The sequence below is a fragment of the Trichophyton benhamiae genome (assembly GCF_000151125.1).
Source record: "Trichophyton benhamiae CBS 112371 chromosome Unknown contig00074.8, whole genome shotgun sequence".
NCBI classification, from domain to species: domain Eukaryota; kingdom Fungi; phylum Ascomycota; class Eurotiomycetes; order Onygenales; family Arthrodermataceae; genus Trichophyton; species Trichophyton benhamiae.
Window position 1 is genome coordinate 282194 of NW_003315102.1, and position 13573 is coordinate 295766.

Here is a 13573-nt window from a genome sequence, read left to right on the forward strand (position 1 = left end):
GGGAAAACTCGTTTAGCATCGTTAGTTAGTTAACGGCGTAGTAGTTAATAGATATGGTTAGTTGAATGACACCTAATACAGAGCAAACTCGGACAAGGGTGTCCGAGTGTCGAGTGCTGTATTTGGAGAAAACCCTTCTCGATGTCAAACCGAGAAACAAGGAGAAAATATAAAGCTGCTGGGGTTATGATAACAAGTTAAGTCATGATATCATTAGTCGGTCGTTTGAAGGTCGCATGCATGTGCATGGGTTGCGTCGATGACTTGCTGCTCAACGAGATTTAGCGTGCCAAAGCATCCCTGGCCAGCTGGTCTGCTTCCCGATTGTGTTCTCTGCGGACGTGCCAGAAGTACACCTTGACATGGGATTCGGCAAGATCACGAACGCGCCAGGAAAGTTCCTTGAACAGGTAATGGTTGGTAACCTGCTGGCCGTCCGCGTTGATGTAGCCGTTCGCTTCCCACCTGTCAACCCACTGGGTCAGCCCGTTGACCATGTATGCAGAGTCCGTTTTGATGATGACTTCGGTCAGTGATTCCCCATCGACACCATAGTCATTGATCTCCCTGGCGGCATCGAGTCCGTAAATGCCTGCCGCCAATTCCGCCTTTTGGTTCGTTGCCCATGATGAATCAAGCTGCATAGAAGCGTTGTAGTCAGATTTATTGCCCACATAGACCCCAATGGCAGCTCGGGGAGCGGCCGCTCCATTCTCCCTACATGCTCCGTCAACTGCGATGATAATCGATCTTAGATTAGGCTCCAGGTTCGAGTAACGTCGGGACAGTGAAGTCGCACGGGTGGTGAAGACCAAGTCTTCGACTGGGAACTCTATCAGGGACGGTTGGACATCTTGTCCGTACATTCTCTGAGGCTCGAATTTCCAGCATGGGAGTGATGTGCGTCTAGCGCTCCTAGCACCGCCTCGATGCACATTGGCCATCTTGTCTTGATGGTGGTGACTAAGAAACAAACTATGGACTCCGTACGCCGATGTGAGCAGAGAGACAACGAAAGGAGACGTCGTGGATGGGCTGTTGGCGCTGGGTTGAAGCTGGGCTGAGGTTGTCACTTCCAGCGACTCTCAGGTCCTCGAATCTCCAAAAACCTGTCTTCCCAAAATGGAAATGGGGACTGACACCTGATGTTAGATCACGTGAAAGTAGATGTGACGGGTCTCAAGAGGCATCAAATCTCATTTTTATTAATATGAGCTGATAGACACGAGGTGGAGTAATACGAGGGATAAAGACATGTGTGCGCTAAGTGGAAATAAAGAATAGCAGAAGCCAGTAGAAGCCAGCACGAGGGTTTGATGCTATTATATGCCGCCTTTGCAGACAAGTATTCCGCTCATAAGAATGCAAAGAAGAAGAAGAAGAAGAAGAAGAAGAAGACATACTGCTTCCGCAAAGTATTGAAAGCTATTCAGAAGTACTTTCAGAGACCAAAGTCAAGTATAAGAAAGGCTTGGGAATAGGGTGGTATAAAGAACTGAACGGTGAAATGGTTAAGTTGAGGAAGCCGACTTGCGAAACAGATCATGACCAAAGGGCAGTTGAACAGTTCTGGTGTACTCCTTACGCGATCATTTTTTTTTTTTTTTGCACCTTTCAATCTAATCTGAGTTAATCTTTTTTTTTTTTTTTCCATTGAAGCACAGCTTGTTTGGCGAAGCGGTCTGCGTGACAGTTGTAGGCTCACTCCACGTGCCAGAAGTGGACAGCCACACCCTCTGTTGAGATCAAGGATACATTCATCAAGCCACTTGAAAAATTTTCCATTAACCACGGGCTTTCCTTTGGCATTGGTTTATCCAGTTGTTTTCCATTTCGGCATCCACTCTGTTGCCTCCCTTACCGAGTATTCCGAGTCTGACTTATAGTCACATTGGCAATGGGATTGCCATAGCTTCCATTAGAACATATGTCTCTTGCCATTTGAAGTGCTTTGATGGTAGCCATTAGCTCCACCTTCTGGTTTGTGGGCTCATCATATCAAACGCAAGGCTTAGAACAAAAGTAGATGTCCAACAGCTTGGGCATAAGGTGTCCCATTGTTAGAACACGCCCCATCAACAGCGATGACGATGCAGTCTTTATATGAAGGGGGTTTGCTACAGTGATCACAACGCCTCGGGTACCCGCAAATTGATAAAACCCATTCGCCCCCGTCAACTTCCAGCTTGCTGACATCAATATTGTTATGATATATTTCGAAAGGATTATCTCGGAAGCATCCAATTCCGCGGAAACACGAGTCTCGAGGGCAACTTCACTCAGGAACCAGCATAATGTAGGGTATAATAGGGATCTCCAGGGGCTGGAGGACGGGTTGTCGGGTTGCAAGGTCCTAAGCTTATTGGTTGGATGATGGACATGGAATTCAACAATAATAGTGTGGACTTCATCGAAACGCGGTGAAGGATGCTCCCATTTGAATTGTACTATGCAGGGGAAACAAGGAGGCAAGGATATCTAACAAAACGCAGCATAAGACCAAGCAGACGACGGATGGTCATTCAATGTCTACTCCCGCCGGGCACAAGGAGCTCAAAGACGCAGCTGGATGTCCATAGGAGATTCAGGGGGTGTAACTTCTTGGTTGAGGGTAACTAGGGGCGCTGTGCATGACTAAGCTCTTACTTATTTCTTTTTTGAGTTTGAGTGTCTGACATAAGCACTGCTACGTAATCTATGCTGACGTAATGTGGGTAGGTCTCCGCGCTTTTCGAGGCTTTCAGGGGGAGTTTTTGGACGAACGGCGAGCAGGCTCTGAACCTCTTCGTCTTCGGCCTCTTCTGCTTGCTATTTCGCCTCTTGTTCTGTTTTTTTCCCCTTTAACTGCTTCGTCGTGCTCTAGCTTGCATTGCTCCTCTGTGCATTTGTCCCTTTGTCTTACGCCGGATTGCTTCCCTCCAGTGGAGACCGTTGAGCTTCCTCTGCACCCCCGCTATCAAGAGATAGAGCTCGAGTAGCTTACACCTTCGACTCCAGCTACAGCCATGCCTCGAGCGGACGCGTAAGTTGAAATCCTGCCTGTGCGGTCTTGATACTCTTTAATTGAGCTGTTCTGACTGGTACTTTGTGGCTGGTAGTAACGTTGACATCCTTGTCATTGGTGCTGGCCCTACTGGTTTAGGTGCCGCAAAGAGATTGAACCAGATCGTGGGTTTTAGCACCATATAACAAAGACTGGGAAGCTTTAACTGAATTTAATTGCTAACACTCTTATTATCTGCTAGAATGGCCCATCCTGGATGATAGTTGACTCGAACGAGGTTCCTGGCGGTCTAGCTTCGACCGATGTTACCCCTGAAGGCTTCGTACGCCGCTCCCTGTTTAACACCGTCTTACCAACCAGAAGCTAACTTACCTCGCGCTTTCAGTTGTATGATGTCGGTGGCCATGTCATCTTCTCCCACTACAAATATTTCGATGACTGCATCGATGAGGCCCTCCCTAAGCCTGATGACTGGTACACCCACCAGCGTATCTCCTATGTTCGTTGCAAGGAGGCTTGGGTGCCATACCCCTTCCAAAACAACATCTCCATGCTTCCAAAGGAGGAGCAAGTAAAATGTATTGATGGCATGATTGACGCCGCTATGGAGGCTCGCGTGGCAAACACTAAACCAAAGGACTTTGACGAATGGATCGTTCGCATGATGGGAGTTGGAATTGCTGATTTATTCATGAGACCATACAACTTCAAAGTCTGGGCTGTTCCTACTACAAAGGTGAGAAGGAAAGAAAGAAAAAAACCTGTTTTTGCTATCTTTTGAGCCTAGATATAGTATTAACCGTTTTTTTAGATGCAATGCGCTTGGCTCGGTGAACGTGTTGCTGCACCAAACCTCAAAGCTGTCACAACCAACGTCATTCTGCAGAAGACTGCCGGAAACTGGGGGCCCAATGCTACCTTCCGTTTCCCGGCCCGTGGTGGTACAGGCGGCATCTGGATTGCTGTGGCCGACACTCTCCCGAAGGAGAAGAAGCGCTTCGGAAAGGATGCGGCTGTTACCAAGGTTGACGCTTCCAACAAGTCCGTCACTCTAGCTGATGGATCCGTTATCAAATACCAGAAGCTTGTTTCCACCATGGCTGTCGATGCTTTGGCTGAGTCCATGGGCGACAAGGAGTTGATTAGCCTCAGCAAGGGACTCTTCTACTCCTCCACCCACGTCATCGGTGTTGGTATCAGAGGCGAACGCCCAGAGAGAATTGGAGACAAGTGCTGGGTAAGTTTCTTCTGCCTCATTATCTTGTGCTACATAGTGCTAACTTTTATGTGATAGCTGTACTTCCCTGAGGACAACTGCCCCTTCTACAGAGCCACCATCTTCTCCAACTACTCCCCCTACAACTGCCCTGAGACTTCCACCTCTCTCCCAACCCAGCAGCTTGCCGATGGTTCCAAGCCCACCGACTCCTCCTCCAAGCCTGGTCCCTACTGGTCCATCATGCTTGAGGTCTCCGAGTCTTCAATGAAACCCGTAGACAACGAGAAATTGCTCGCAGAATGTATCCAGGGTCTCGTGAACACATCTATGCTGAAGCCCACTGACGAAATTGTCTCTACTTACCACCGCCGCTTTGACCACGGTTACCCAACCCCTACCCTTGAGAGAGAAGGCGTCCTCACCCAACTCCTGCCCAAACTCCTGGAACAGGGTATCTACTCCCGCGGCCGCTTTGGTAGCTGGAGGTACGAGGTCGGTAACCAGGATCATTCGTTCATGCTTGGTGTCGAAGCCGTGGATAACATCATCAACGGTGCTGTGGAGATGACCCTGAACTATCCTGATTTCGTCAACGGCCGCCAAAACAATGAGCGCAGACTTGTTGACGGTGCCCAGGTTTTTGCTCTCCGAGCCAAGAATTAAGCTACCTGATACACAGCTAGCTAATCTTAGAAGCTTTCTGAGTACTTTAGCTCTATTCGGAAATGATAGAGACGTGGAGGGAAAAGGACTGCTTTTTTATCTGTTTACTTTTTTTAATGACTTTTTACATGGCTGAAAGAATGAGAGAAAGAAGGGGCCAGCTAATACATAAAAGATGGATGAATACCCGAATAGAAAGTGGAAAGACGATGCTGAAAACAGCCATATAGATTTCGAAGGAATAAATTAAGACACACTCGTTCTACTTGATCTATTAACTACCTCCCACTCGCTTTCCGTCCCAGAACTTAGGTAGCTTGACCAGTAGATGTCGCTTAAATTATATAATTAACCCGTGGGTATAAGCCTTAAAAAGTCCTGAAAAATAGTGTAGACGTTGGAAAGATTGAATCCCTACTCTTGGTATGTGTATGACGTTTGGAGGAGTGAATAGTGGATGTCGATCAACACTCTGGCTCCAGCATCTCATCGACACTTGGTAGGCCCCTCAACCAGCTTTCCGTATCCTCCTATATAGCCCAGGGAATAAGTTAGCATTCTCGACCCAAATACATCCATTTATATATATATTCTCCTGACACACCATCTTTTCTACCTGCACTTGCTCTCGAAGCGCATCACGAATAGGGTCCCAGAACGAGCGAGTAACTGACTCAATAGGCGGCAGCGGCCAGCTGTTTGTTGCCGTATCGAACTGAAGAGGTTTAAGAGTGAGAGTGTTTGGTGATACTGAGCGACTGACAGGGCTTGTTGAAGGCGGCTGGCGAGTATCATCCTAAAAAGACAATGTAAGGGAGACTGGTTGAGCAGCCATGCATAGACGTAAACAGCAAAGGGGAAGAATACAGCGTATACTTGCTTACAAGAGGAGAGTTCGTTGATATCGCTTCTTTCGCTGGTAGTTCTTCTTCTTCCTCTTCTCCTTCTGCTGGAGCAGGTGGGAATAAGGTGAAATCTTGGTCCCCTGAGGATGAGCGAGGAGGAGTAAATAGAGGCAAGGAACGGAGATAATCGGCCTCCTCCTGCGAGACGGGTGTCTGCAGGATCTGCATGATAATCTGCTGGCCTCTGCGGTTGATCTCACTCGGAGTGAGAGTTGATGGAGGAGCAGATGAGCAGAGAGTCTGACTATCGTCTGCTGGCTTTGGCGAGCCTTGTCGCTCTGCCGAGGAGGCAGATGGAGTAGACAAGGGGCCGGGCGTGAGTGATGGCGGCACTCTCAGCCAGTGCTGGAGTTCTCGACGGCCATCTACAGGCTGCCAGGTTAGAAGCTGCTGCTGCTGCTGCTGCTGCTGTCTCTCGGTAAGCTGGTTAGTGATATGGTCTTCTACTGCGGTATGCAGCGCTGTATCCTCGATGCGAGTCTCGACCGAAAACTGGACTTCTGAGCCCAACTTTGTCCTCAGATAGGAAGTTGGGAACTGTCTATGAACGAAATCAGGGTCCATGTTCAAAGAGAATTGTAGAAATGAGGGTCTGCTTGGTATTTGAAAGGAGGTGTTGTAGAATAGTAAAAGGAAGGATATAGCAAATGGTTGGCGTTGCTGAGAAGTTATATAGATGCAAAAGATGGAGAAGAAGAAGAAGAAGAAGAAGAAGAAGAAGAATAAGAAGAACAAGAAGGGAGAAGCAAGTAGTGACAGCCCCCATCCTGATATCAAAAAAAGGGCCCATCCGGACTGAGCAGAGACAGTGATTAGAAGATGAAGTTAAGGGGCATAAAGGTGATAAGGAAGACATCGCTTAGTCGTCGGGGCCCTGTGATATTTCTACCCAGAGAAACTTGGGCTTCTTCTCTTCTTCTCTTCTCTTCTCTTCTTCATGGAACTATCATCTACTTAGATAGCATAATGGAAGCTACTTGCTCAACCTGGCTTGGATGGTCGGCCTAGTGTTTAAGAGGTTCTATAGACATGGCTGGTATCAAGGTCCCTGTATTGCAGCCTGGCCATGGTTACTCTTGTTGCTATGAAGGCCTGACTGGTGAAGCCATCCTTATCCCCAGATATAGAAGATGATGGGCTAACATGATTGCTGTTTAGGGTGCCTCTTTCATGGCCATGGTATAAAGATGAAGGAATGCAGAGGATAAGTCCTTATTGATAGAGAATGTGTGGATGTCTATGTGAGGTATCAAAATGGCATCCCTTCACATGCAACCAGGAGCAAGCTGACAGCCGGGTAGGGGAGGGGGGGGGGGGGGGGGGGGGGAAATAAAAATAAAATAAAATCAATCCTGATAGCTCTCTCCTGGAAAGAGAAGCTATTATAGGTATCTCCAGGCTCGCCGATAGCCTCGACACGGGGATGGCCAGAGTATCAAAACTGAAGCCCGTCATGAAGGCGCCGAGCAAACAGCACGCATCATATCCAAGTTTTGATACCAACCGGCCAGATAACGCAGAGGATGATAGCATATCTAGTTATCCACCGCTGTGGTCACTGAGCCTGCATCATGTCATGCTGCAGATGCTTCTGACAGACCCTGCTTTCCCGGTTTCCATGCAGCAGAGACATCGTCATCTGTGGTACTCAGCCACCGATGGATGAAAGCCAGAGAGTCGCCTGCTCGCTTGTCTGCCTGCTCGCTGCTCGACTTTCTCTCCCAGACGTATGTCTTATCTGACGACTGGCAACGGGCGCGCCAGTCAAGTAGTCGGCTCTTCGTCCTGAGACATGCTGGCTTTAAATAGCTCTGCTCCGTCTTACGAAGCTGCTGGCTGTTCCGGCGATGCAGCGCCTCCTTGATCGCTGACTAGGGAGCAAGCCATCGGAGTACATGGCCCGGCCACTCTCGAGACGCGTCCAATTGCGGAGAGAGAGAGAGCTCCTTGTTGGCCGTTGGCTTCTCCAAGCCTTCTCATGTCTTCATGTCTTTCTCTTCGTCCCGTCGTCTCTTAGCCTCTCCGTCTGATCCATCCATCATCGTCTTCTTCGTCTCTTTAATGTTGAGCTACGTGATTACCTAAGCCGACCTTTCCAGAACTTCTAAAGCCTCCTTGAGCATCAAAGAAAGACGACGAGGAGGAGGAAGAAGAAAAGACACCGCAGAAGACGCTCGTTTGACCTCGAGAAGACAAGTAGGAGCCGCAGATACAAGTGCCAGAGAAGCAGTGGCCGCATCACGGAGACGCTGAGAGCCTCCTCTGCCTGCCCAGACCTTCCCCCCGACCGTCTCTCGCTGCTTGTCCTCTCGCCACCAGTCCTGCTCGCCGAAAAACGACATCCACCACCGACCTGCAGCTCGCTCGCTCGCAAGAAGCATCGCCCGGGGACAAGACACCTTGGTTTGCGCGCCCTCAGGTAGCCTTCTCCAGCTCCTCTCCAGCCTCGCGTTCGTTTCGGCTGGGCATATAAAGAAAACTGACCTCTCCCGGACAGAGGAAGACGGATCGAAGAACCCAGTCCTCCTCCATTCACCTCGCCCTGCCATGCACTTGTCAACCTCGCCAGTAACCGGCATAGTCTCGATTCTGTGAGACAGCTTGCCTGGTTACCTTGCTCTCTGCGCTTGCTTGCTTGCTCACTTGTTCACTCGCATACATACATACACACTTACATACGCCTGACAGCTGCCAACAATCAGTCACCTTTGCTTTTACTTCTTGTCTTTCGCTCTTGGGCCGTCATCAGGCTTCCCGCATTCCACCCACGCTCGCTCTGACTATCCCCCCCTCTTACGTTGCGGTCCCGTGAATATGGACGGAGATCTGAGTCTTTCTCAGTCCCTCGGTGGGCTACGCATCGCCAATCCCGACAATGCCTCTACAAATACCTCAGAGGGCCCCTCGATCTCCTCCCTGAAATTGTCTTCCATGGGCCAAGATGCTCCTGAAGCTCTAGCTGCCCCCGAACACTCCCAGCCTGGCAATCGATCAGTAGAGATCGGCCCAAGTCCTGCGCAGCAAGCATCAGCTTCGAATGTAAATCTCCATGATTACTCGAGAAATTCGCCGTCGCATCTCCCCTCCAACGTACAACTCAACATGTCTCATCATCCCAGCCGTCAATCAGTCTGTCTTCCTCCCAACCACCAACCCTCTCCGCGTGGTGAACCCTACCGCCTTCGAACGGATTCATCTGTGTCTGCTACGGAATACCCGTCCAGGATCGACTCTCGTGGTGGTTCTACAGCTCTCCAGGCCGGTGTCCTTCCTCGAGACGAAGGACACACTGATAGATCTTATGCACCAACAAAGGTCTTCCGTGGCGGTGCTCCCTTACCGCCTAGACAGAGCTCCCGCAGAGCTCCGAGCACATCTATACCTGCTGTCTCAGCCTCTTATGGCAACGAAAATGCTCCCCTTCATAGCTCTGAGGAATGGCAGGAGCGTGGAGCGGCAGTAGGTGTGCAGCAGGAGATCGATGCAAATGGAAAGCCAGTTGCGAGATATGTGAAAAAGGGAGTCAGAGACTTTGTGTTTGGCCGCACCCTCGGTGAGGGCTCTTACAGTCAGGTTGTTGCCGCCACGGACCGCCAGACCCTCAAGGAATATGCTATCAAGATCCTTGATAAACGCCACATAATAAAGGAGAAGAAGGTCAAATATGTAAACATCGAGAAGGATACGCTGAATCGCCTGACTGATCACCCTGGTGTTGTCCGGCTATACTACACCTTCCAGGACGAGCGATCGTTGTACTTCGTGCTCGATCTTGCAGGAAGTGGTGAACTCCTTGGTGTTCTCAAACGGATGGGCACCTTTGATGAAGAATGCACGAGATTTTACGGAGCTCAGATTTTGGATACCATTGGATACATGCACCGGCGTGGAGTTATCCACAGAGATCTTAAGCCAGAAAATGTTCTTTTGGACAACCAAATGCACGTAAAGATCACCGACTTTGGAACAGCAAAGATCCTCAGTATGCCTTCCCCCAAAGAAGGGGGAAATGATAACGGAATTCCGTCAATGGATATGCCGGAGGATGAGAGGGCGAGGTCTTTTGTCGGAACTGCAGAGTATGTCAGTCCAGAACTTCTCACTAACAAGAGTGCATGCAAGGCCAGTGACCTATGGGCGTTTGGCTGCATCATATTCCAACTTCTTGCAGGTCGACCGCCCTTTAAGGCTGCGAATGAGTACCTCACCTTTCAAAAGATTGTCGCCCTAGAATACGAGTTTCCAAAGGGATTCCCACCTGCCGCTCGGGACCTGGTAGAAAGACTGCTCGTTCATGACCCAAACACTCGACTACAGATCGAGCATATCAAAAACCATGAGTTCTTTAACGGAATTACCTGGGGTCGCGAGCTTTGGAAGCAAAAGCCGCCTAGACTAAAGTCATACTCACCACCGACGGAGCCCATCAAACTTAACGGTCCAGATGATGACGACAGTTTTCCTCCTAATATCAACATGAAACCTTCTGCGGGATTGCCGCCCTCCTCTACAACCTCGCAGAATAGATCATATCCTCCCGTGATTACTGAGCTTCCTCCGCCTTCGCAGCTTGATATTGAATGGTCCCCTGTCCTGACCCGAACTAACGAGCGTATATTAAAGCTGGGAAACTTAACGGTATCCACTTCCTCGGCTCCCCGTTCTCAAAATAAAAACGGTAATGGGGATGGCGATACGCCGAAAAAGTTATCCCGTTTCTTTGGCGGGTCTGCCACCAAGAAGCGGCAACGATTGGTCCTAGTCACCTCCGCTGGCAGGGTAATCATCGTTCCGGCGGGTGGCGAGGATAAACGGCCAAAAATGGACATCATGCTTCTAAATCCAGACACCCAGTATCGCAGCGTAACTGATTCGAAGGGTTATACATCCTGGGCAATAGATACGGTTAGTAGCCAGAAACCAACAAAAGCAGCAACCGTTTGTAAGAAAGCCTTTACTGACTTTGCTTTCTTTGGCTCCTCCCAGCGCGAGAAGCATCATGTCTTTGAAGAGACTAAACCAAGCAGTGACGCGGCTGCCTCAAAACTCGCCACGCAAGAATGGCTGGAAGTACTGGACCGTGCAAAGGAGTTGGCTTCCGTTTACTCCACCCCCAATTCTTACACGGGTGACGACGGGTTTCGAGACTTGTCTTCTGGCGTATCGAGCCACGCCAACACCCTAAACCATGCTGATGATTCTCCTACGAGCCAATATCCACAATCAAGTGGGAGAAATGCTCTATCCAAGCCATCGCCAGAGGGTGACTCCAAATCAAAGAAACGATTCAGCAGAAGACACTCCAGGAACGGCCTCTCCGCCGTCTTCTGATCTTACTTCTCACTCTCTTTTTCTTTCCTGCATGCACGCATCTTTTCCTATGTTTTGTCGATAATTTCCATCTTCCACCTTCAACACCAATCACACCACACCATAGGCAATTACCGCCTACCTATCCACACCCTCCATCCCCCATTCCATAAACCCTCCCATCATTTCCCTAGCTCGCATCTTTTCTTCTCCTCTTTCCTCTATGCGAGTTTTAATTCATGTGGCCAATTATTTTGTGCTTCCAAATAACCTTTTCCGTCTCCTTTCTCTTTTCTAGCATACAATAATTGCCACCCAGGCTACGATTGATGACTTTTTGATACCATTTTACTGTTACCAAGCGTTCTGGCTGCGACTCATCCGTCCACTAGAGGTAGCGTTTCAATGGTTTCTCAGCATTCGATGTTTTTCTTTTGTCTAAATAATAACTGTACTCTTCGTTTTCATTTCCTCCCCCTTATTTACTATTAATCAATTTTCTTCACCCCCCAAACTTCTCACCTTTTCAATTGCCCATCCTATATGCGGTCCTGTTACTATATTATACTTATTGTGACCTTCATCAGCGTCCCATGTGTTTTCTGGCTCTACCCGAGGCCGGTTTTATTCCTACCACATCCAGTTTCTTTCCTTTCCTTTCCTTTTTTTTTTTCCGTTTGTATTAAAAACATTTCCAAGTCTGCAGGTTTCATTTTACTCTCTTCTTTTCTTCTCTAGCTTCGTCCTGAGCTTTGGCGTTTATTGAGTCGCTCATATCTGAGATTATATTTCCTTTCGCCTTTTATTTCTTATTTCTTCTTCCTTGTTGTGCATAGAGGCTAAGCAGGGGAGTACGTCTAGTTGGGAAAGCAGATGACCATCTTGTTATGTTATTTCTCCTTGCCATGCCATTCTTGCTTTGCATAGCCTAGCCTATCCCGACCTGACCGGACGCTTTTTCTCTCCTATCCCTTCAGTTCTTGATGCCGATTCCGCGAACGATGCTGGCTTATGCCTGACCCTGTCAAGCCAGTCCTTGTAAACACTAACAGCTATTTTGGCTGAAAATAATGGGATTTCACACCAGGCACGCTTTTTCCTCTTCTGAATTTCTGAATTGAAGGCACTGTTCCCTCATCCTGACCGAAGAGGCACCATTAAAGCATGTGATAAGATATCTTCGAGCAAGGGTTTGCCAGACGTGGCATACTCGTTTCCCTGAGTATCTGCACATGAGTAAATGAAAAAGAAAGCGCCACCCAAGGAAAAGCGCAAGCCGTCCTGGTGCATAATCGGTGCGTCTGGGGAATGAGGGGAACCCCTGAGCCCGGTCATAATAACTGATCCACGACATTGGCAGGGTCCCATGCCCTCTGTCAATTAATAGGATGAGATAAAATGGCTCTCTTATAATGGGGTGGCACTCCGTCCCTGCCCTGCCCTGCCCTGACGGGAGATACTCCCTGTTCGAACCACAGGATTGGATAGTTTGAAAACGACTTGGTGGTATTCCCGTCCTTGCGGTGTGAATAGAGTTGATGCTCGTTTAGATCATTCCATGGTCAACTAGTTAGCTCCAAGTCTTGTCTTGTTAGTGCGATATAAGTGTGTTTGAGAAGGAGAACAGAATGGAAGAGGGCAACTGAACCGGCCCTAGCCCACACTAGTTAGGCAAAGAAGCATCTCCGTGTCTGCCTTTGACCGTGTTCATTATTGCGTAGCTGCTTGGTATTCTTGTGCCTGTCGAACGGCCAAGTGGTTAGGGGGTATAATCAACAGAGATGCCATCCCTACGCCTCCGTCACCGTCTCCATGGCTCTCCACACGCACGTACGCGATCGTCACTGTTAAAAATAACCTCGACCGGGGACTTTCTTCATGCCCAACCATGCCTGCTGTCTTGTTCGTAATTTGATATCAACAACGGTGCTTGCAACGTCCATCCCAGCTTTCTTCCGGGCGGCTGGTTGAGATCTTGCTGACTCATCCAACCTCCAACGACGACGCCGTTAATGTTGATACTGACATACCAGCACTGGTGATATTGATCTATTCAACTGAGCAGGCTGATTCCAAGGCCTTCATCCCGCCCATATCTCCTAGCATGATGCCCCCAATCAGATGGACGGCCAGGCCATCTGCTCTGCTCGTATCTGGAAACCCCCCTGTTCCTGTTCTGCAAAGAAGAAGCTTAATAACTAATGAACACGAGAGAACAGCGTTCGGCCTGTGATGAAGATAGTGAATGACATATCTTGAACCGTGTCGGTTCTCCTAGACCCCTGGCCTGTTTCAATATAATCCCTATACACATGGCCTTTCCGTGCAGGCATCTGCCTGTTATCTTGGCTCTGCTAGCCGAGCTCAAAAAGTCACTATTCCCACCATGAACTGATTGATTCCAGACATCTGGTTTTGATACCAGCAATGATGACAGCAAGTAAAGGGATTATCCAGGTACTGGATATTGGC

General features: G+C 48.9%; 7 protein-coding genes across 7 annotated transcripts; 4 read left to right on the top strand and 3 right to left on the bottom strand.

The window, feature by feature from the left end:
* Positions 1–281: 281 nt before the first annotated feature.
* Positions 282–866, bottom strand: ARB_00100 (uncharacterized protein; the record flags this gene model as incomplete). The annotated part of the gene is made up of 1 exon (XM_003013607.1): positions 282–866. The coding sequence occupies one exon, from the start codon at positions 864–866 to the stop codon at positions 282–284; it is 585 nt and encodes a 194-aa protein (XP_003013653.1).
* Positions 867–1316: 450 nt separating this feature from the next.
* Positions 1317–1481, top strand: ARB_00101 (uncharacterized protein; the record flags this gene model as incomplete). Its single annotated transcript, XM_003013608.1, has 1 exon — positions 1317–1481. The coding sequence occupies one exon, from the start codon at positions 1317–1319 to the stop codon at positions 1479–1481; it is 165 nt and encodes a 54-aa protein (XP_003013654.1).
* A 1779-nt stretch (positions 1482–3260) lies between these two features.
* On the top strand, positions 3261–4886 carry ARB_00102 (uncharacterized protein; the record flags this gene model as incomplete). Its single annotated transcript, XM_003013609.1, has 4 exons — positions 3261–3326; positions 3390–3740; positions 3816–4241; positions 4299–4886. 4 exons carry the CDS (start codon positions 3261–3263, stop codon positions 4884–4886), a joined length of 1431 nt encoding a protein of 476 aa, XP_003013655.1.
* A 508-nt stretch (positions 4887–5394) lies between these two features.
* On the bottom strand, positions 5395–6355 carry ARB_00103 (uncharacterized protein; the record flags this gene model as incomplete). Its single annotated transcript, XM_003013610.1, has 2 exons — positions 5395–5682; positions 5771–6355. The coding sequence occupies 2 exons, from the start codon at positions 6353–6355 to the stop codon at positions 5395–5397; spliced, it is 873 nt and encodes a 290-aa protein (XP_003013656.1).
* A 121-nt stretch (positions 6356–6476) lies between these two features.
* Positions 6477–6590, top strand: ARB_00104 (uncharacterized protein; the record flags this gene model as incomplete). The annotated part of the gene is made up of 1 exon (XM_003013611.1): positions 6477–6590. The coding sequence occupies one exon, from the start codon at positions 6477–6479 to the stop codon at positions 6588–6590; it is 114 nt and encodes a 37-aa protein (XP_003013657.1).
* A 775-nt stretch (positions 6591–7365) lies between these two features.
* On the bottom strand, positions 7366–8172 carry ARB_00105 (uncharacterized protein; the record flags this gene model as incomplete). Its single annotated transcript, XM_003013612.1, has 3 exons — positions 7366–7576; positions 7617–7763; positions 7883–8172. 3 exons carry the CDS (start codon positions 8170–8172, stop codon positions 7366–7368), a joined length of 648 nt encoding a protein of 215 aa, XP_003013658.1.
* Positions 8173–8605: 433 nt separating this feature from the next.
* Positions 8606–11122, top strand: ARB_00106 (uncharacterized protein; the record flags this gene model as incomplete). The annotated part of the gene is made up of 1 exon (XM_003013613.1): positions 8606–11122. The coding sequence occupies one exon, from the start codon at positions 8606–8608 to the stop codon at positions 11120–11122; it is 2517 nt and encodes an 838-aa protein (XP_003013659.1).
* Between the last annotated feature and the right edge of the window lie 2451 nt (positions 11123–13573).